General features: G+C 37.9%; 2 protein-coding genes across 2 annotated transcripts in view; both read left to right on the plus strand.

Annotated features, from left to right (window-relative positions):
- Positions 1 to 171: 171 nt before the first annotated feature.
- LOC121385791 lies at positions 172 to 14,543 on the plus strand. The gene is made up of 7 exons (XM_041516581.1): positions 172 to 213; positions 2,738 to 4,739; positions 5,888 to 6,079; positions 7,261 to 7,404; positions 7,969 to 8,203; positions 8,980 to 9,081; positions 10,958 to 14,543. Exons 2-7 carry the CDS (start codon positions 2,748 to 2,750, stop codon positions 11,611 to 11,613), a joined length of 3,321 nt encoding a protein of 1,106 aa, XP_041372515.1. The 5' UTR covers positions 172 to 213; positions 2,738 to 2,747; the 3' UTR covers positions 11,614 to 14,543.
- A 5,089-nt stretch (positions 14,544 to 19,632) lies between these two features.
- Positions 19,633 to 23,613, plus strand: part of LOC121385810 (ATP-binding cassette sub-family C member 4-like) — a 30,709-nt gene continuing 26,728 nt past the window's right edge. The window contains exon 1 of the mRNA XM_041516602.1: positions 19,633 to 19,980. Coding sequence (XP_041372536.1) covers positions 19,916 to 19,980 — 65 coding nt within the window. The 5' untranslated portion in view covers positions 19,633 to 19,915. The remainder of the gene's footprint in view (positions 19,981 to 23,613) is intronic.

Genomic DNA, 23,613 nt, shown 5'->3' on the forward strand with positions numbered 1-23,613 from the left:
TGCAAATAACAATTATTTAAAAGTGCATTAAATATATTTGACATGAATTACCTCAGCGAATGTTTGTCTTGTTAATTTACTTAATAAAGCAAAGTGGGCTTTACAAAGATCATTTTATTATTACCCATGGTGAAGATGTTATTTGTGATGTATTCTTGCGCCAAGCTGGGGTTGCGGCCTGCTTTCTTCAGTCTATCCACAAATAGACAGATTGTGAGTGTTTTTAATGGACTTATTCATTAGTTTATAACACTGACATCTGCAGATTTACTCTTCAGTGTCCGTAGTATTTTTCTGTAATGTTCATAGACGATTTGTATTTCTATTGATTGCTTTATTTCGTATAAAATATGTTTAGACTCCAATAATGCCTGCGCCGCCATTCCATTTTTACCTTCCGTCATTCAGTTGGATTTGTTGCCGATGTAAGCTGTTGTCCGCTGCTATTTAGATATCAGGATCTTGTATGTTATGTGTATGTCTTTGCAGTGTAATATTTTGCATGGAATTAAGGTCATGTATATGAATACTTGATATTTTTGTTATATATTCTGTTACGTAGTGTAGTTCGGCCTTTGTCCTTCTTTCCTTCGGCCATTTTTTTCCCCGTTTAGTGGGCGTGGCTAACGAAAGACTGAAAGACTCAGCTTAACTAGGTTTTGAGCACTAACTTGGTCTGATAGGGTTTTGTGTTACAATAAGTTGTTACTGTTTTCTTCATCAATATGCCATTTAAAAGTACCTTTTAATTTAGTTTTTATTAATAGATCTTTCACAATTCAAAAAGTAAACTCAGCTCTTCTTATTTTTATCATATATGGACAATTTAGTTTGTGTGTAGAATATATGGTACATAACTTTGTACGGGTTAGGCCTGCACACGTTTCATTTGTCCATAATCATGATAATGCATATATATATGTTTGCATAATCCATAATGCATAGAATGATCGGATAAGCAGATTCATAGGTGTACAGAGATGCATAAATATGATCTACTCAGCCCATTTGCATAGAATGTGGTTGTTACGGATCATATATACATATGCACATACAGATTACGGGCAAATGGAATTTGTGCCTTACTCGAAGTACTAGAACTTGTTAATAAAACATTGACGATAAATGGTAAATTTTACATCTCCCATGTGATACTGATAGATTCAAGAGTAACTGCTACAAAATTACATCTGGTATAACCATATGACATATTCTTTCTCTTTTTTTTCTATTTTTTTTCTCTTTTTTTTTTTTTTCCATTTTTATTAACATGATATCCACATACATAATAAGAGAGACATATGTATAATACATAGTTACATGAAGATTTAATATATCAATTTCTTTTGTTCTCTCCACAGAGACAAAAAAAAAAAAAAAATAAGTAAGAGAGGCCAATTATGTACTCAATATTCGGGCTAAAAAAAAAAAGAAGAAAAAAAAAGAAGAAGATATCTTCTACAAACCTGTAAAATAAACTCAGGGCTTCTAGAATTGTTAAAACTCCACTAGCCAAGGGATCAGTCATTTAATTTTTTTACTAGACATGATTAAAAATTCACTAGCCCTACTTCAAATAAATACAATTTTACTAATAGTAATAATTGGATATGTCACTGAAAGAAGGAGATAGAACTTAAGAACCCTTACATTTGGGTATAATATAGATTTAAATATAGCATTTGACAACCTTTTTTTTTCACTAGCCATCAGGCATGGTGATAGAATTTATTTACTAGCCAAACATTGAATAACACTAGCCATGGGAGTGGGGCTACCATAATCTAGAAGCACTGAAACTTATTTAAACCATGTACATAAGTATGTGCACAGGGCAAAAGGTGTGGCAGACCCAATAGGCATACACTAATGATGCGAAGATGTTCTTCAATTAGACTGGTCAGTCTGGGATTGATCCCCATTGGGCTATTTCTCGTTCCAGCCAGTGCTCCACAACTGTATGGGATAGTGCATATAAAACATCCCTTGCTGCTGATCGAAAAGAGTAGCCCATGAAATGGTGACATCGGGTTTCCTCTCAATATCTGTGTGGTCCTGAACCATATGTCTGATGCCATATAACCATAAATAAAATGTGTTGAGTGGGTCGTTATATAAAATATTTCCTTCCTTTCATGAGACTGATAACAGTTTTTAAACATTCTAAAATAATGTGAATGATCCTTTGTAGTTAGAAACTAAGAAAATAAACATTTATTTGAGATTGCATCTTATAAGACAACATTTAATAATAATGTTTGGGTTGAGTTTGGGGTGGGGTTTTTTGGGGGTGGGGTGTAATTTAATTTTTTATAATTAATTTCTATATCATGTATGGATAAAGAAAAATTTAACATCATGTTTGAAGTTAAATTAAAATTCACAATTTTTATTTATAAGTAATTTCAAAAAGTTTATGCATAGGATAAGGCTGTACTAAATAAAGGTGGAGGGGGGGGAGGGCAGTAAAAAAGAATCAGGCCTCAGTAATATGGCATATAGTATTTTTCAGGTTGAGAAAACTGTCACTATTGGAGTTTGCTAGTATGTAGAACTCAACAATACAACAATAAAGTTTGTCAAAATATAATCTATGCCCATAAAACGGGATGTTAAAACTGTGTTTTTGTCAAAATACAACTTCAGTGCATATTTACTGAGTTGGCAAATGATAACTTCACAGTTTACACATATTTACTCATAGCTCATTCAAGATTATTCTTTATTTTATTGTCAGAGTTTCTGTGATGGACAACCTAAGTCATGGATTTGCTTACTCGCCCGATGGTCGACAGCATGTACAACAAGAATCGACCAATCAGACTCAGGATGACATCAACCAGTCACTTCTCCAACATGGCATCCCATACACGCAGTTGATGACAGGGATGCCGCTGTCATCTGAAAACATTTCCTTCACTGGACCCAATCAGTTTGGCTCTGCTAGATTTCCACTGGGTTTTTCTCAGAACATCGCACCTCAGGGCTTCCCGCACCTGATGCCGCAGTCTCAGTTGTGTCAAAATCTAGAGCTGGAGATGTCGCAGAGACAACCTAGACCCAGTCAGACTCTCAGACACCAGTCCCACGGCCAGTCCCTCTCGGGGTTTGGTCTTGATATGTCCCCAGTTACTGGCCCGGCATTTCCATCTCCGTCAGAATCTTCCAGAAGACATGGAGTGGATCATCTTCCAAGTTTCAGTTCCATAGTGGCCTCGGCAGCATCCAGCATTTCCACAATGGATATGCAAAGATCGTACAGTGACTCTCATAAACAACAGATGCTTTCCTCACCACACGAGTTGACGACAGCATCTTTGAGGAATAGTTTAGTTTCAGATCCACAACCATTCCACAATTTGCCACCGGTGCAAAGCTTTCAACATCAGGAGAACACTAGGCCATCCCATCTGTCATCCATGGATAGTCATAGATTGGATATGGCATCAGAGCAGAAGTCTTTGCCTTCTCGGGGTCCATATGACACATACACTGGAGTAGATGTTCATTCAAAACACCATCAGTCTGGAAATACAAATATCAATGGTGATGCTCCATCCCCGCCACTGAGTCCAGTCAAACAGCAGCAGACGTTTTCAGAGATCTCAAACTCAAGTCGGAATAACGATTCACAGAATAGTCGATCTATGGCAAAACATATGCAGAATGCTAACAGGGAACATGGCGTTCACTTAAATATGTCAGAAAAACCTTCACTGGGCAGCTCTCCAGAAGCAGATTATATTCAAAGATCTGTCCCTGCAACCCCCAACAGATCATCCAATAATAATTCTTCCCAGGTGAGATTCCTCAACAAATTTACTCCTTCTGCAATCAAGAAACAGAACACTGGCAGAGGTGCAATAAAGTTCATATTAGCAGGACGGTTGGAGGGTGAGAAATATTCACCAAACTTGAACACTGACTTAAACTGGTCATCTGTTTATATTCAAGAAACATTTTCCAGAGATACCCGAACCATTGCCATTCAGACTGGTGTGGAGAATGAGATCACGTCACAAACCATCAAACAGGAAGTGGACAACGAGTGGTCTGCGTCTGATAACGATGATCCCGTGGAAGTTGAGGACAAGAGTCTGAACGTCTATCATTCCAGGAGCATGGTCCCAAACCCCGACCCAGCCGCCAAGAGTGAGAGGCTGGAGATGGCGTACGACAATCCGAGTCAGTTGCTGTCTCCGACCTTCAACACTGGAGTTTTCAGGATGGGCAGGAATGGTCTTGGAGCTGCTGAAAACGGCATCAGTCAAGCCGAGGACAGACGAGAGTTGTCATCAGAACACGAAGTAGAACAGAACAATCAGGCAGAAACGAGATACAACTCTGCTACTCTGAATAACAGTTTAGCCCACAATGAAAATTTCTCTGAGAAAGATATTGCTAATGAAACAATTGACGAGGAACAGCGGGAAGCCATCTTCCAGGCGACTAAAGAGAAGCTGGACATGGAGAGGATGGAGGTGAACATCCAGATCGACGAGACCCAGTGTGTGCTCATCAATGACCAGAAGCGCTGGCAGTGCCGGCTGTGTGCCAAGAACTACACCACCAAGCACAACCTTGTCACGCACGTCCTCGACCACAACGGCATCAAGCCGCACCTGTGTCGTGTGTGCGGCAAATACTTCAAGCAGCTGAGTCACCTCAACACCCACATGCTCACCCACGACAACGTGAAGCCTCATGTCTGTACAATCTGCTCCAAGGGATTCACACAGGTGAGGTGTTTAGGCTCTTTTTGGGAGGGCAAGGTAGGGTTTTTGCTAGAGGATACGGAGGCTAAAATTACATACCCTAAACTCTTGGAAATATCTCGATCCCCATCGGTGGGCCCATCGGGCTATTTCTCATTCCAGCTAGTGTGCCACAACTGGCATATCAAAGGCTGTGGTATGTACTACCGTGTCTGTGTGATGGTGCATATAAAAGATCTCATGCTGCTAGTTGAAAAGAGTAGCCCATGAAGTGGAAACAGCAGGTTTCCTCCCTCAATATCTGTGTGGTCCTTAACCATATGTCCGACACCATATAACCATAAATAAAATGTGTTGAGTGCATCATTACATCAAACATTTCCTTCCTTCCTTCCTCATTTGATATATTTTAATAATTTTTTTATAAATTGGGTGCTACACTGTCCGCTTTTCATTTCACCATGAAATAATACCCCACTATAGATAAAAAAAACTCACAAACTTTTCAATAATTTTTTTTTCAAGATTGTTTATCATCTCTAATTTTCATATTGTTTGTTTTTCTTTTTCTTTTTTTTGCATTTGAGATCGACCTGTTATTGCCACTTATTATCTTTTGCTCTCCTAACTAATTTTTAGGGATGCCCCTAACCTTGTTTCTTTGATGTAAATCCAACAAAGTTTTCCACATTTTTTGGTCCAGAGTAATTTTCATGTTTGATTTTTCACACTGCCAACTTTTTGTTTTCATTTTAAGATCTATCTGTTAGTCAGTGTCACTGTGACAAAAACACTCATTGTTAGGCATCCCAATTCTTAATTCCAGTCCTTGTCTTACAAACCATGAAGTGTGCTTGTCCTTTGTTGTCATTTGTGTCATACACCTGCCGTTCTCATCAGCTCTGCTACAGATAATATTATAATGAAAATGATCATAATAAATACTTTATTTAAAGAGGGTGGCACAGTTTTGGTTACAAGTAATCCACTTTTGTAGTTTTTGGTTGGATTATATTAAATTTTTGTTTAATTTTAAACCAATTACATTAAAAAAAAGGGAATGAAAGAAAGAAAGAATGTGTATATTGACTTGATAACTACATGTAATAATAATACATACATGTATATAGTGAAACAGGTGTTTTATTTGTTTTCTGTATATTTACCTCCAGGTCAGTCACTTGAAGCGGCACCAGGCTGTACACCTGGGAGACAACAAGCCGTACAAGTGTGATGTGTGTGGGCGGGGCTTTGCATACCCGAGTGAGCTGCGGGTGCACAAGGAGCGGCACGTGCCGGGGCGGGACAAGTGTGTGGAGTGTGGTGAGGAGTTCGGCAGTCCTCGGCTCCTCAAACAACACCAGGTGAGTACTCACAGACAGGGCCCATATTGACAAGTGTGTGGAGTGTGGCGAGGAGTTTGGCAGTCTGCGACTCCTCAAACAACACCAGGTGAGTACTCACAGACAGGGTCCATATTGACAAGTGTATGGAGTGGCGAGGAGGTCGGCAGTCTGCAGCTCCTCAAACAACACCAGGTGAGTACTCACAGACAGGGCCCATAGTGCTGTGGACTGGCCTCAGTGGGGCAGGAGTTAAATAAAATAAAGTTTGTTTGTTTATTTTAATGATACAACTAGAGCATATTGATTTAATATTAATCAGTGGCTATTGATTGGATGTCAAACATTTGGTAATTTTTACATATAGTCTTAGAGAGAAAACCTGCTACATTTTTCAGTTAGTAGCAAAGGATCTTTTACAGATAGGATAGCACATATCACAGCCTTTGATATACCAGTCGTGGTGCATTGGCTGGAATGAGAATGGGCCCACCAACAGGGATCGATCCCAGACCGACTACACATCAGGCGAGCACTTTACCACTGCAGGAGTTAGGTCACTGGGTTCAAGTCTCGTTACTGGCTACAATCCAGCATATCATATGATGATCTGAGAACAATAGGGTTCTAAATGATATATGTAGGGCCCACTCTCATCTGGTTTTTTTTTAGTTAAATGCATTTGAAATTTCTGTTCCATTTTACATTTGTAGTTAAATTGGAATATTGTATTTCTGATTACACAGTTGGTCAATGCCTCACTCTGTCAACAATATAGTGAAATGATAGGGCCAAAGTGTCTGTATCACATAATATATAACTCAATTTTGACAAAATCATGGACACAGTTAAATAGTGTTGAGGCCACTATACTGCCACTTTCTCACTAAGGCCCAAAACACACTAGGTCTGGATCTGGCGAGTTTGGTACTAGTTGAAAAAGAAACGCACTGAATTGAATGTGACAAAACACACCGCGTCTGTGCTGGTGTGAACTACAGACCTGACAGCAGGTGACATAAAACGTACTATATTTTGACAGTGCCAAACCCACTAGACCCAGACCCAGCTTTAGAGTATTTTTGGCACACCTCTCAGTCTCGTAAAAAGGAAAAGAAAAGAAAAACTGTTTTGCTATGGTTAAACAAAGTTTCTATTTCTTAGATGGAAAACAAGATTATTAAGCTTAATATTTGTTTCAGGCGACTCATGAGGATCGTGAAGATCTAAACTGTGCAGACTGTGGGCGTGGCTTCCGTTACCCAAGTCAGCTGCGAGATCACATGATGTGCCACTCAGGGACCCGTCCTCACATTTGTCCCGAATGTGGCATGGATTTCATGAAGGTTTGCGTGTTGCCAATATTTGTTCATTTATTCATTAACGTTTTATGCTTCGGGGTGGGAGATGTAGCCTAGTGGTAAAGCGATCACCTGATGTGCAGTCAATCTAGGATTGATCCCCATCGGTGGGCCCATTGGCTATTTCTCGTTCCACCATGATTGGTATATCAGAGGTTGTGGTATGTGCTATCCTGTCTGTGAGATTGCGTATATAAAAGATCCCTTGCTACTAATGGAAAAATGTCAAAATTACCAAATGTTTGACATCCAATAACCAATGATTAATAAATCAATATGCTCTAATGGTGTTGTTAAATAAAACAAACCTTAACCTTAAACCTGATGACCTAATTTTAAGCATTTTCTTTTGAATATTGGCACCTGCCACTCTTAAACTTGATGATTTAAACCTGATGACCTAATTTTAAGCTTTTTCTTATGAATATTGGCACGTGCCAATCTTAAGCCTTATGACCTAATTATAAGCTTTTTCTTATGAATATTGGCGCCTGCCAATCTTAAACCTGATGACCTAATTTTAAGCTTTCTCGTCTCTACTTGTTACAGGAACACCACCTGCGAGCGCACATGTTCACCCATTCGGGCCTGCGCCCGTACACGTGTAAGGAGTGCGGCCGCTCGTTCAACCAGAAGGCGAACCTCCAGCGCCACCAGCTCATCCACAGCTCGGAGCGCGCCTACAAGTGCGAGCTCTGCGACAAGACCTTCACCCAACCACAGACGCTGAAAGCTCACATGGTCGTACACGCCGACAAGAAACCATACCAGTGCAATCTGTGTGGTAAGTTGAATAGAGAATAACTAGTTAATGATGTTAAATATCTGCTTTATCCTGTGAAGATAAGAATGGGAAATTCTGCGAGGCAGAATTTCTCATTCAGCCTGAACAGGATAATGTAGGCTATGTAATGTAGGCTATGCGTGTGACGTCAAAAGTCATATCCTGCTAGTAGCAGGATATGACTTTCCTTTATTCGTCATCATATTCTGTCAATAAAAACAGTGGTTGCAGGATAGTAGAGAATATTATATGAGTGTTCATGCATGACTATTTTTATGACACGAGTGCCTAAATTATCGTATGATAATTTAGGCACGAGTATCATAAACATCCTTGGTCATGGACATGAATGTAATATTCTGTTTATTACCATAGAATTATTCTGCTAAATTAGTAAATATACAGTCCAGTCAATGTTTACAAACTACCAACCTTTCTTTGCCACAACTGGTATGTGCAATCCTGTCTGTCGGGTGGTGCATATAAAAGATCCTTTGCTACTAATGGAAAAATGTAGTGGGTTTCCTCTCTGTGACTGTCAAAACGACCATATGCCGATGATTAATAAATCAATGTGCTCTAGTGGTGTCATTAAACAAAACAAACTTTTTTTTGTTACTAATGGAAAATGTAGCTGGTTTCCTCTCTGATGCTACATGTATATGTCAAAATTACCAAATGTTTCACATCTAATAGTAATAGCTGATGATTAATCAATGTGCTCTAGTGGCTTTGTTAAACATTTAACAAACTTTAACTTTTTGTTTGTTTTTCAGGAAAAGAATTTGGTCGATTACACAATCTCCAAGGTCACATGCATATGCACACTGATTCAAAACCTTACGCCTGTTTCTGTGGGAGTGCATTTACTCTTAAAGGTAAGACAGAATATTTTAATGGGGTTTTTAGAAATCAGTTCTCAGAAACAAAAGTAACATGATTTTCAGTAGTCCTAGTTTACATATAGAATAACTAGTTAATGACGTCGGATATCTGCATTATCCTATGATGGTAAGAATGGGAAATTCCAAGAGGCTCTGCCTAGCGGAATTTTTCATTAGGCCTGAACAGGATAAAGCAGATATCCAACGTTATTAACTAGTTAATATCTTTATCTTGCAGATCATAAAAATTAAGTGGAAAAGCTATTATTTCTGTCATTTGAGCCACATTGCACGATGACCTAGAGGTCAAATGAGTGATTTTGTAATGTAGCTATGTGTGTGGCATCACATAAGTGATGTCAAAAGTCATATCCTGCTAGTAGATTTTCTCTCTATATATCTGTGTGGTCCTTAACCATATGCCTGATGCCATGTAACCGTAAATAAAATGTGTTGAGTGCGTCGTTAAATAAAACATTTCCTTCCTTCAACGGGAATCTCTTGGTATTTAATCACATTTTCTTTTTGTCTTTTCACATTTTGCTGACAATTTTCTAAGCATAAACAAATTCCAATCTACCATGGATGTGTATTGTTACTGAGGGTTGTAGTGTAAAACTAAACATGATCAATTCAAATTTAGGCCTAATGACACCTCTGTCTTGTAAAACATCTCCATACTAGACTACCCAGAGCAACTATCACATGTATAAAAAAAATTATTATTACATTGATGTCTGCTAAAACATCAAATGAATTCTACAATATACATAAAATATTAAAGGAGCCGACTTTGTTTACAGATTTATCATATGTAACATGCAGATGTATAATAGTTACACAGGCATATCGATATGTTTTATCAAGTCTCTTTACTTTTATTTGGAAATGAATATCTTGGTGGGGTTTTTTTTTGGCCAAATCTTCTGTTTTTTGGAAGGAAGGAAGGAAATGGTTTATTTAACAATGCACTCAACACATTTTATTTACGGTTATATGGTGTCGGACATATGGTTAAGGACCACACAGATATTGAGGGAGGAAACCCGCTGTCACCACTTCATGGGCTATTCTTTTCGATTGGCAGCAAGGGATCTTTTATATGCACCATCCCATAGACAGGATAGCACATACTACGGCCTTTGATGTACCATTTGTGGTGCACTGGCTGGAGCGACAAATAGCCCAATGGGCCCACTGACGGCGATCGATCCCGATGACTGCACATCAACCGAGCGCTATACCACTGGGCTACATCTCGCCCTTCTGTTTTTTGGGCCCCAGTCTCATTTGTTTAAAAATCCATTATAGATTCATTTAATGTTTTTTACTGATGTTTTGCACATTTTTTCTGGAACTTGAACTGACCCAAGATGTGGCAGTAGTGGGGTTTTAATACTCCTGACCTAGTGATGCAATAACATTATGTTTGATATCAAATAGCCATAGTTTGTTGTTTAAAATATACTGAAATATTAAATATTAATTTCCGTTTGTATTTGGTAGGAGCAATCTATGTGCAACCGTCAATCAGGTGTCGCAAGACGCCAAATAACTGGTGTTTAAAATGTGCCGAGATATTGTTACGCAAACACTTCCTTAAACAAACTCAATTATATATTAGATTGTATTCATGTTTCACATTGATGTTGACTTTTTTATCTTAGATTTTATTTACGTTTCTGGCTGACCTTTTGCTAAAATTTCAGAGAACTTGTTTCTTGAACTGACTTTTATATCTTAGACTTTGTTCATCTTTGTGACTGATGTTTTACTGATTTTCATGGAATTTTGTTGGCTTTCATGGAACTTGAACTGACTTTTATGTCTTAGAGTCCATGTTTCTCACTGGCATTTTACTAATTTTCAGGGAACTTGAACCGACACAAGAAAGTGAAGCACGGACTGGACGAGAGTACGGAGAGCATGGAAGAGGAAGCGGTCAACTTCCTGAGCTCGATGGAGCGCGCCCGCGAGGACCGTGAGGATGACTATCTGGACATGGAGGATCGGTGCGACGGGGACCCTAACGACAGTCTCCTCGACGACTCGCTGCAGGACGACTCGCGCTTCGAACGCAAACAGCGCAAGTCGAAACCCCGCAAAGTCCTTCAGCAATCGGGATCGGATAACGCTGCTGGTGGCGGAGGTGATGGCGACACGGCTCCTGATTCAGAAGTGAAAGACAATATTCAGCATAATTTAAATTCTGACGATCATGGGGAGGAGGAGGAGAGAGGCCGACCGACGAGAAATGCCAAAAGGAACTGGGAGGCGGTGTGTTCGTCCGATAATGATGAGGAGTATTCGGGACTGCATGTCAAGTTTCGGCAGAGCACGAGGCAGGTGGCAAAGTTGCGTGATTTTAAAGAGGAATTTGATAGCTGTCCGTCGGATTCAGAAGAGGTTGTTAACGACGATGGGAATGATAACGATTGGGTGCCGGTGAATCCTAGGAAAGGTCGCAAATTGAGCAAAGGAGCCAAGCTCGACTCGATTATAGCAGAGAAATTTTTAAAAGAGTGATTTTTTAAAGTTTTCATACCTCTGCGTTTATAATTATAATTAGTGTCTAACTAATGTTAAAGGCATACTGTCACAGATTTAAGGATCTTATTTCTCTAAAAATGGATAATAAATAAAAATTACATTAATTGTTGGAAACCAAATCCAGCTATTGCATCACCTTAACTGAACAATGATGGCATGAAATCCATGTCAACTAAGTTGAACAAACGAATATTGTTCATGATTGGGTGAATTGTTGAGCCAACTTAAAGTCCAGATATCAAATTGGTGTTTTCATTCAGAACACTGGCATAGCTAGTGTGGGGGGTGCATGAGGTCCATGTCCCCTTCAGTCATACCTCTTCTTTTTTCCCCCCACCTTTTATATTTGCCTGTCATTCTACAACACAGGTAAAATCACAGTGTGAGTGAGTTCTTCATCCCCCACTATAAAATCCTGGTTATGCCAGTGATTCTGAAATATCTTTACCAAATTGAAATTCAGTTCATATTTTATTAAAAGCAGTTTAAACGGTGTCCAGCACTCAGTATTGATGAATATAAAGAAAATTAAATTGTAGCCGAGTACAAAGAGAAAAGTTGTATTATTACTATTACGGGCAAGGTCATATTGAATGACCTAACAAACATTGCGTTAAAATATATATATTTAATTTGTCCCCAAAATGTCAGCTTGAATATGAAGCTAAGTCACATTCCTTGAGTGATGGTATATGGAGCTGTATGGGTTTTTATACTTTTTTATTTTTAAAGAAACGTGTTTAAAGCTTTGCATAAATATATGTGTTGAAAGGTTTAAGAAGCTAGTTTCACAAAACATAAGTTTACGCGCCCAGCAGTTATATATATTGTACAGTTACATGTGTTTGGCATCTATTTTATGCAGAAAATTACATCTTTGTACATCATTAAGGAAGATGGAATATTTAAAGGTAAAAGTAAATGAAGTAAATGTTTACTTCAAACTATATTTGTTGTACTTTAATAACAATAAGAATTGTGATTTAGTCGTAGATTTATGTTTACATGCCAGTGTTCAAAATAAGCACTTATCCGTTTGTCCTGACAAGTGATAATCTGCTGGGACAAGTAAAATGTACATCAGTGGTTGTCCAGTGGACAAGTAAAAATTTATAATACTGTTTAATTTCAAGCATTCAAAAACATTGTTCTTGCACTTGAATAAAACAAACAACTTATTTGGACAAGTGAAAATATTGGCAGACAGGTAGATTTCTAGATGTACTTGTCTGGTGGACTAGTGAAAAATTCTGCTTATTCCTATCACTGCATGCAAAACTAGACTTAAATGTTTTGTGAAATTGGTCCCAGTTCATTAAAGTAAACAATAGTATAATTATATTATGGTAGAACTTGCCTTGTAGTTGTAAGATCTTTTTCTGTTTTGCATTAAAAAAAAAATGTTTCCAGTTATTACTGGTACAAAAAGCAGCATGACAAAAAACACTGGTTTTTACCAAAGTTGATTTTTAGTTCTCTACCAGTCTAACCGGAGGAAACTATAGGTTTAGTTACTGTTCATCTGTCTGTCTGTCTGTCTGTCTAAAACATAATGTTAATATCTGATACTGTACCAATAAGTGAATACAACACCACTGGTAACAATGAAGAATTTGTGTGAGCTTTATGGAAGCACTGATGGCAAAGTGTCATTTATTAGTTACCTACTGGTCCAACCAGTGGTGACTATATAGGTTTCGTCCCCATCGCACTGTCTGTCTGTCTGTCCATTTGTCCCACACCATAGTTTTTCAGATAGTTTTTTTTTTTTACAATGCTTTAAGATAATGAGCTGAAATTCTGTGTATATCTTTATTATACATGTACAGTTACAGGTCAAGTTTGACATTCATGTGGATTTACCCATTTGTGACAGAGTTATAATGAGATCAAATTTGACTTTTGTGGTAATTTATTTAAGGGCTATAACCGTTAAAAATAAAACTTGTTCATGTTTGATATGGTTATGGCCCTTGAACTTAGAAAATTTGTGGGGCTTGGTACAGGACTTAAAAAGAATACCCAACGTGCTATGAAGCAATGCCATTTATCTTGCACACAAGTGAATTGATGTTGTCCTTCCCGAGCCTTTGGCAATGGAAGGACAACATTAATTCACGAGTGCATAATAAACGGTACTGCCTATAGCGAGTTGGGTATTTTATTTATAACACATTATCAATCTTTATCATTTTATGGAATATTTTCAAACGATACTATTATTGAAAACACGTTTGCAAGTTGAGAACAAGAAACAACAGCGTTGCATCATAGAGGTGACATATGTATCGCTGATGGCATAAGTTAATTGTTGACACGACTGTCACCATGATGGTTGTTTGTTGTTGACACGACTGTCACCATGATGGTTGTTTGTTGTTGACACGACTGTCACCATGGTGGTTGGTTGTTGTTGACACGACTGTCACCATGATGGTTGTTTGTTGTTGACACGACTGTCACCATGATGGTTGGTTGTTGTTGACACGACTCACCATGATGGTTGTTTGTTGTTGACACGACTGTCACCATGATAGTTGGTTGTTGTTGACACGACTGTCACCATGATAGTTGGTTGTTGTTGACACGACTGTCACCATGATGGTTGGTTGTTGTTGACATGACTGTCACCATGATGGTTGTTTGTTGTTGTCTAACAGTAAAGCACTGATTATGACATCAAAACGTATCTAGGGGAAGCCTTTTTTTTTCTTTCCCTTGGGAAAGATAATTTTTCTTTACCCACTTCTCTTTGTCCATATGGGTAGTAAATGTTTTGCATTAACAGTACTCTCAGAATTCTTGTTAATTATGTCCTGTCTGTGGAAATGTGCTCATAAAAGATCCCTTGCTGCTGTTGAACAAATATAGCTGGTTTCATCTGAATTACCCAATGTTTAGCATCCAATAGCAGACGATTAATTAATCAGTGTGCTCTAGTGGTGTCATAAAACAAAATAAACTTTCATCCTATTTTACTGACTAACTCATCCATCCATCCACCCTGATGCAAAAATATGTGTGAAAGAAAAATAATGTGTTACATACTTTAATAAATATCTTTTTATTTTTGTGTTATATTTGTGACAATAAAATTGTCAAATATTAGTCAATGTGTACTTTAACCTTAAATACCACACACTAGGTTATTAATTAAAATGTTTAAAATGGTCAAATTTATAAATAAAATATACATTGCGAATTGTTGTTACGTCATCTTGAAAAACAAAAATCATGTTTTCTGTAATCCTACCTGATATTTTAGCAAAGTAGAATGTATATTTTGTATGTTTATAACTTTAATATATTTCAGGTGTAAAAAAAAAAAAAAAAAAAACTATTGTAAGGAAAGCAAAATGTAATGAAGTGATTTTTTACAAGTCATCTGTATTACAGGAAAGGTTTTGTTTTTAAACGATGGCTTTTATATATGGATGGCATATTTACTTAAATAACAGGACCTATGTTATTATGTATACCATTATGTCATGAATATTCATGTTTTAAAGATTTAAAGCAATGTATATTTTCAGTTTCTGAACAGCATAGTCTTGCTCAAAATATTTTGAGGTACTGAATGAAAGGAATAAAGACATTTTGTAGTAAATGTGATTGCAAGTTGATTTTTTAATATAATTTAAGTTATGAATATTAATATTGTCTAATTATTCTCACTGATTATGACTGTGATATTAATGTATGTGTAAATAAATAAATTTCATATTTTCACTCTATTGGTGTTTTTGTAATAAATGTTTTTACATTTATGAACTTCAAGTTGGTTTTGAATACCTTTATTGTACATCTCAGTCTTCTTGTATATTGATCACAGGGAGCGTTTTGTTTTCAAAATCTTGATTAGCAATATATATTAATTAGCAACTACTGTTTAATGTTGTTAAATTGAGTAGCGATCTCTGAAATTTGTGTAGCAAATTGCGGCGTGATGCTGAACAAACTGTTCCCTGGATCATTATAATGTACTGCTCAACTTTCGTTAGGAATTTTTGGAAAAACATGTCAAGTAAAGCAACTGCATATTTTGTGTTTGATGGATAACATATCTAATTGAAGTTATCTATTACTATGGTGATGTATGGAGCATGCAAACCAGATAATCTCATTGATGTACAAATTTAAGATATGCACATATTGTTTATCATGACATATATTTGGTATATCGCTAGCAAAAATGGAGTGATATGTTATCTCAGAGTTACTGATGACAGGTGTATTGTCACAGTATAAAGAGTCATCCTGGACGTATGTTACTCCACGTTATATGCTAAAATACAAGGTCCAGCTTTTCTCATTCCATCCAGTACACCACAACTGGTCAAAGGCTATGGCATATGCTTTCCTGTCTGTGGGAAAGTGCATTAGGAAAAATGTATAGGGTTTCCTCTGATGACTACGTGTTGGAATTACCCAATGTTTGATATCCAATAGCCGATGATTAATTAATCAATGTGCTCTAATGGTGTTGTTAAATAAAACACACTTTTACCGATGGTGATTTAAATGTTAAGCCATTGAACTTGAGGCTGGTAGTTTTAAGCCGTAAACATGAACACTAAGTTTAATTAAGTCTACAAAGCCTGTAACACATTTGTATAAAGTTATAACAGAGTGAAACAAGAATGTGTGACGTTGAAACAGGGAAATCCCAGCAAAAATAGACAAGAACTCCGTCTTCATAATGGGGCGGGACGTAGCCCAGTGGTACAGTGTTCATTCGATGTGCGGTCAGTGTGGGATCGATCCCCATTGGTGGGCCCATTGGGCTATTTCTTGTTCCAGCCAGTGCACCACGACTGGCATATCAAAGGCTGTGGTATGTGTTATCCTGTCTGTGGGATGGTGCATATAAAAGATCCCTTGCTGCTAATCGAAAAGAGCAGCCCATGAAGTGGCGAAAGCAGGTTTTCTATATATATATATATATGTGTGTGTGGTCTTTAATAATGTGCCAGATGCTGTAACCATAAATAAAATGTGTTGAGTCCGTTGTTAAATAAAACCTTTCCTTCTTTCATAACTGTTACTTCTCAGACGGTGAGCTGGAACCAGGGTGCAAGCACAACACCTACCAGCCTTAAGTCCAATGGTTTAACCACAACATTGAGTACTGGCTTCTATGCAGAGCAAGTTTTAAGGCCATTACACCAATCCTTCTTTCATTTCATTTCAACTTATTTTCGTGCTTATATCCAATTACGGTTCAAGCATGCTGTCCTGGGCACACACCTCAGCTATCTGGGCTGTCAGTCCAGAACAATGGGTTAGTTAGTTAATTGTTAGTGGTTAGTGAGAGAGAAAAGGGTGTAGTTGTCTTACACCTACCCTTTGAGTCGTTAAAACTCATTCTGGGTGAGAGCCGATACCGGGCTGTAAACCTTGTACTTACCAGCTGAATGGCTGATGGCTTAACCATGACACCACCAAGGCCGGTCTGGATAAACGGCCTAGATAGTTGAAGTGTGTGTTCAGGATGGTGTGATTGAACCTTAATTGGGTCAGGTATAGGTGCAGCAATTTCAGCATGGTGATTTAGATTGGCAATCAAGTCATGCTACCCTGGGAAATATATTGAAAAACAGAAAGAAAATTTGTTTGGGTGGGGTGGGTGGGTTTAACCCCTCCCCCGCACACATGCCTGTGGATATAAACATGCTTTCCTTCATGGTGCCAGTCTGAGTTTCTGTAGGGCTAGAAAAAAGTCAGGTTATTATTTACATAACTAGAGTCAATTGTGACATATTTTTTACAACGAAACTGATATTTTTAAATTACCTTTTGACTTGCCCGAGTCTAATAACAATAGGAAGTTACACATTTGTCAGATTATATGTCAACAATCAGTAGGCCATTAAAATCAAACATGAATAAAGTACAGTCAAACCTGCTATAGCGACCACCTGTATTGAGCAGCCACTTGCACTGGCGTAGGAAGGTGCCAAAAAGTGGGGGGGGGGGGGGGAGGGCACACTTTTATATTTACACACTTTTACACTATTATAAAGCAAATATAAAGCAAAATATCTAACAAGTGGGGGCACATGCCCCCTTGCCCCCCCCCCCCACACCCACCTTCCACCTTCCACTTCCTACGCCAGTGAGTCATGTGTTTAGAGGCCAACTTTTTATTATCCGAAATCATCTATATAAACTGACCTATATTAAAGGCCATTTTTTATACTAACTTTGGTGGCTGTTAAATTCAGGTTTGACTGTATAATGAATTCGGATGGGCATGCAACTTTTTTTGTCTAGGATCGATCCCCATCAATGGACCCATTGGGCTATTTCTCGTTCCAGCCAGTGCTCCACAACTGGTGTAACAAAGGCTGTGGTATGTATTATCCTGTCTGTGGGATGGTGCATATAAAAGATCCCTTGCTGCTAATCAAAAAAGAGTAGCCCATGAAGTGGCAACAGCAGGTTTCCTCTCTCGATATCTGTGTGGTCCTTAACCATATGTCTGATGCCATATAACCATAAATAAAATGTTTTGAGTGTGTTGTTTAAAAAAAAAAATTCTTCCTTCAGTCAGTGCCCCAGACTGGTACTTGAAAAGGCTTAATTTGGTATTGGCTGTATGTTCTAAGGGAAAGGGCAGAATACGGTTCAGTCAGCAGGGCGTCTTGGCTGAGATGCTTCCATCGTAGGATCGATCCAACTCAATGGACCCAAACATTCCATGCTTTTTCTTTCTTTTTGGTAAGAGTGTTCAATTGGTCTTTCATTTGTATCACCATCAGTCCCTCCCCATCCGGTCAAGGTCATTTTGGATTTATTTAAAGTTTCTGAAATTGCTACTTTACCTGTAAATAATTTTAATGGATGGCTTTCATATTTTGTATGTTTGTTCATCACATTGTACCATATCTGTGATGTCAAGGTCACGGACATATGGAATTTTGTTGAAAGTTTCGCCAGATTTTGTAATTTGTGGTTCTTTTCAAGGACAGCTTTCGTTTTTCTTCAGCACACATCTCGGACCCATACATTTGACCCCCGTATAAGGTCATGGTCATTTTGAACTTTCTTTCAGTTTTAACGTGTCCGTTTGAAATGGTAAAATTACTCTTCATTTTAAAGCCGTGAGGCCTGCTGTCATTTCGTAATGTTGGCTTGTTACAATCGGCTATTCCCATACGAGACACTCGTTATACTAATACAGGCCCGTAGCTAGGATTTTGAGAGGGGGAGGAGGGTCCCACCCACACACCTCTGAATCCGTGCCTGCTATTCTTTGTATACATATTACATACATACAATATAGTAACTAGTCCGTACGTTTTTGTTTTGTTTTATCTTGTTGGAAGGGGTTTTCTTGTTGTCGTTTTTGTTTTGTTTTTTGTTGTTGTTGGTTTTTTTGGTCCTGTTCTAGGAGCGGTTATGGAATCTGTCCGCCACTAATCCTTCTGTAAAAAGAGGGGCATGGTTTTTTGCGGAGGAAAAAGAAATAAAATAAAATAATTTATAATTTATCAACACTCCTCTGTAACAATCGACCGACAAAGTTCCTAAATTAAAATAAAGTAAAACAGAAAATCACTCGACCCTATGTTCCTAAAACAAACTAAACCCTAGTTCATCAAGATAAACGTCTCCGGCACGATATTTATTATTGTGATGTTTATTGCTGTGCCCTAAATGTCAAAATGTTAAAAAACGGACCGTAGATGTTTACCTTGGTGAACTAACTAAACCCTAACCGTTCCTGAAATAAAACACAAAATAACGCAAAGTTCCTAAAATAAAATAAAATAAAATGAAAATTAACTCGAGTTATTGGCTTTATTTTAGTAATCGTCAGAGTAGTTAAAATTATCGAAAATTACATATTCGTTATTTAGTGTATAGTAAATGGTTGTATTTAGGTGGCGGACATATTCTATAACCGTACCGCGATTCGTAACAGTTCGTCTATTTCCGGTGAAATAGACACCGTCAACGAATGTCCAAGTGACAATGGAAAAATAGGTCACATGTTAATACTTGATAAAGTTATCAGCATACAGAAGCTGGAAGTTCTAACGGTGATATTGTGTCAGTGACGCGACCTTTTAACAGACGGCACGAGCACAATGGCTATCTCTAGGAAATGACGACAAAAAACTGTTTCCTTCGCTATTACATTCGATAAACCGAGTTCAGGTGTTTCCGAATAAAGAGTTGGAACAATGTAATGTTCTAACATGACACGGTGATGTGAAGATCCGAGTGCAGTGCAAGTTGCAAGCCCAGGCGGTTAACTTTTAGTTCAAGAAGAATGAAAGAAGAGGGAAAACCATGTCCGTACGACAAAGCAAACTGGCTTTCCAGAATATCATTTTGGTAAGTGGACAACGATAGAGTACTGTGGTTTATAAACATTAAGACAGATTATACATGCACGGGGAAGCAAGTAGACATTGGCGGAGGGGGGAGGGGGGGGGGTTGCTGATTGAAATCTAGCGCGCAGAGTAAAATTTCTAGGGGATATGTTCCCCGTAACATTTTTAAAACTAGATGCCCTGAAATGCAATTTCCTGCAAGTATAATTAATCTCTGCCTAAAGATTTACTACCAATAATATTTTTAATTAAGAATTATTGGGGGAGGGGAACCTGCTAGAGAAGCTCCACCATGCCTGAGATATAATTTTGTGTATTTCATAATGCAGTTTACTATATGGGTTGCTTTTGTATACTTCACTTACCAGTACTGTGGTAATAACACTATGTTCCTCAAGTTAGTGAAATATACTAAAATAAGTTTGTTTGTTTTGTTTAACAACACCACTAGAGCACATTGATTTATTAATCATTGGATGTCAAACATGAGGAGAGGGATGTAGCTCAGTGGTAAAGAGCTTGCCTGATGCACATTCACTCTAGGATCGATCCCTGTTTGTGGGATGGTGCATACAAAAGATCCCTTGCTACTAATGGAAAAATGTAGCATGTTTCCTCTCTAAGACTATACATATCAGAATTACCAAACTGTTTGACATCCAGTAGCCAATGATTAATAAATCAATGTGTTCTAGTGGTGTCATTAAACAAAACCATTTTTTTAATTTGTTTTAAAAAATTTGGTAATTTAGAAAGGAAACCCGTTACATTTTTTCATCAGTAGCAAGGGATCTTTTATATATACACCATCTCATAGATAGGATAGTACATACCACAGCCTTTGATGTACTAGTCGTGGAGCACTGGCTGCAGCGAGAAATAGCCTAATGGTCCAATGACTGGGATGGATCCTAGACTGACGGTGCATCAAATGAGCACTTCACCACTGGATTGGATTGCATAACATATTAACGTGCCTATGTCCCAATTAAGGTTCAAGCATTGTCTCTCCCGGGCACAGTCTCTGACTTCGCCATTGATTGGGTCCGGGACAGAAGGTCACCACTGGGCTACGTCCTTCTCCTAGAAGAGAAGACTCACCTTGAAAGAATGAATGGAGTTAGAAGTGAAAACTCGCCCTATAATAGGCTATATACTGAGATAAAGAAATAAATGGAGTTAGAAGTGAAAACTCGCCCTATAATAGGCTATATACTGAGATAAAGAAATAAATGGAGTTAGAAGTGAAAACTCGCCCTATAATAGGCTATATACTGAGATAAAGAAATAAATGAATGGAGTTAGAAGTGAAAACTCGCCCTATAATAGGCTATATACTGAGATAAAGAAATAAATGAATGGAGTTAGACGTGAAAACTCGCCCTATAATAGGCTATATACTGAGATAAAGAAATAAATGGAGTTAGAAGTGAAAACTCGCCCTATAATAGGCTATATACTGAGATAAAGAAATAAATGGAGTTAGAAGTGAAAACTCGCCCTATAATAGGCTATATACTGAGATAAAGAAATAAATGAATGGAGTTAGACGTGAAAACTCGCCCTATAATAGGCTATATACTGAGATAAAGAAATAAATGAATGGAGTTAGAAGTGAAAACTCGCCCTATAATAGGCTATATACTGAGATAAAGAAATAAATGAAGTTAGACGTGAAAACTCGCCCTATAATAGGCTATATACTGAGATAAAGAAATAAATGAATGGAGTTAGACGTGAAAACTCGCCCTATAATAGGCTATATACTGAGATAAAGAAATAAATGAATGGAGTTAGACGTGAAAACTCGCCCTATAATAGGCTATATACTGAGATAAAGAAATAAATGAATGGAGTTAGAAGTGAAAACTCGCCCTATAATAGGCTAAATACTGAGATAAAGAAATAAATGAATGGAGTTAGAAGTGAAAACTCGCCCTATAATAGGCTATATACTGAGATAAAGAAATAAATGAATGGAGTTAGACGTGAAAACTCGCCCTATAATAGGCTATATACTGAGATAAAGAAATAAATGAATGGAGTTAGAAGTGAAAACTCGCCCTATAATAGGCTAAATACTGAGATAAAGAAATAAATGAATGGAGTTAGAAGTGAAAACTCGCCCTATAATAGGCTATATACTGAGATAAAGAAATAAAGAAAAACATGGTACTGGTAGGCCTATTGTAGACTGTGACCAAGTGGACCAAATATCAGTCACCACTTTATATTAGTGAACTGTAATGTTTGTATAGAGCAAGCCCGTAGGAAACGGGGGACTTGGGTGGGTGGGGGTGGTCAGTGCCCCCCCATCTCATGGACAACACATGTATGTTTTTGGTCCTACTCTATAAATAAAGAAAAAATGGCTTGTGCTCCCCCCCCCCCCACCTAGAGACTGCTCCCCTCCACTGGTGATTGTCTCTCCTCCCCCCCCCCCCCCCCCCCAAACAGATGTCTTCATAGGGCCTGACAAGTACAAACATGTATGTGGGATTGGATGTCAGTAATGTGGGATTGAATGTCATTAACACTGTTAACTTCCTGACACTGATAGGAGAGGGTTTTGATTGCGGTTGCTCTTTCACACGGGGCGAGATTTAGCTCAGTTGGTTGAGTGCTCGCCTGAGGTGTTTGTGTCGCAGGATCGAACCACCTTGGTGAAATCATTCAGCTGATTTTTTTTTCTCATTCCAACCAGTGCACCACAACTGGTCAAAGGCCGTGGTATGTGCTTTCCTGTCTGTGGGAAAGTGCATGTAAAAGATCCCTTGCTGCTAATGAAAAATGTAGCTGGTTTTCTCTGATGACTGTGAGTCATAATTACCAAATGTTTAACATCCAATAGCTGATGATTAATTAATTAATGTGCTCTACTGGTGTCATTAAACAAAAGACATTTTAACTCTTTCACTGTGGTCCCTTATTTCTTTCCATCAGTATATTTTTAGGTAACTGACATGACACCAATGGATGTGAGATCTTGAATTTTTATTTATTTTATTTTTATTTTTATTTTATTTTATTATTTTTTGTTTATCCCATTGCCCTCATTCCTTTCTCTCCTTTGAATTCATCTCATTTCTTTCCTATCTGGCAATTCCTCCTATCTTTCAACTTCGTTCACTGTCCACCTCCACATTCCAGTCCAACAGTGACATATGTTTGTTTGTTTTGGCTATCCGTGCCATACAACTGCCATTTCCCATCTGCTTTTAGCTGTGGGCTTAGTCTGACCACTCCGGGGAATGTTCAGTAGTTACTACTGGTATTGTTAAGAGGCACTTGTAACCACCTACTATACTCTCCTACTACCGGTGGTCGTTAGTTGTAGGATCAAATCCCTTTAGTGGACCAATAATTTTATTGTTTTTTTTCACCATCCCAAACAGTGCCTCATTACATATATAAAAATATGTGGTATGTACTGTCCTGTCTGTGGTTAAGTGCCAATAAAAGATCCCTTGCTGCTAATAAAACAAATATATTGTGTTCTCTCTAATCTTGAATATATATATATATATGTAAGAATTACAAAATGTTTGACTTCTAGTTGCCAAAGATTAATAAATTAATGTGCTGTGGTTGTGCTGTGAAATACAAACAAATGTCAACTTTAGTCCTAGCTACC

The sequence above is a fragment of the Gigantopelta aegis genome, chromosome 2 (assembly GCF_016097555.1).
Source record: "Gigantopelta aegis isolate Gae_Host chromosome 2, Gae_host_genome, whole genome shotgun sequence".
Taxonomy (NCBI): Eukaryota; Metazoa; Mollusca; class Gastropoda; order Neomphalida; family Peltospiridae; genus Gigantopelta; species Gigantopelta aegis.

Bases quoted from the DNA above. Each gene is read 5' to 3' on its own strand.
- LOC121385791 (XM_041516581.1), top strand. From the start codon at position 2,748: ATGGACAACCTAAGTCATGGATTTGCTTACTCGCCCGATGGTCGACAG. The intron at 7,405-7,968 runs GTTTGCGTGTTG...TACTTGTTACAG, and splicing joins GTGGCATGGATTTCATGAAG to GAACACCACCTGCGAGCGCA. The intron at 9,082-10,957 runs GTAAGACAGAAT...ACTAATTTTCAG, and splicing joins GAGTGCATTTACTCTTAAAG to GGAACTTGAACCGACACAAG.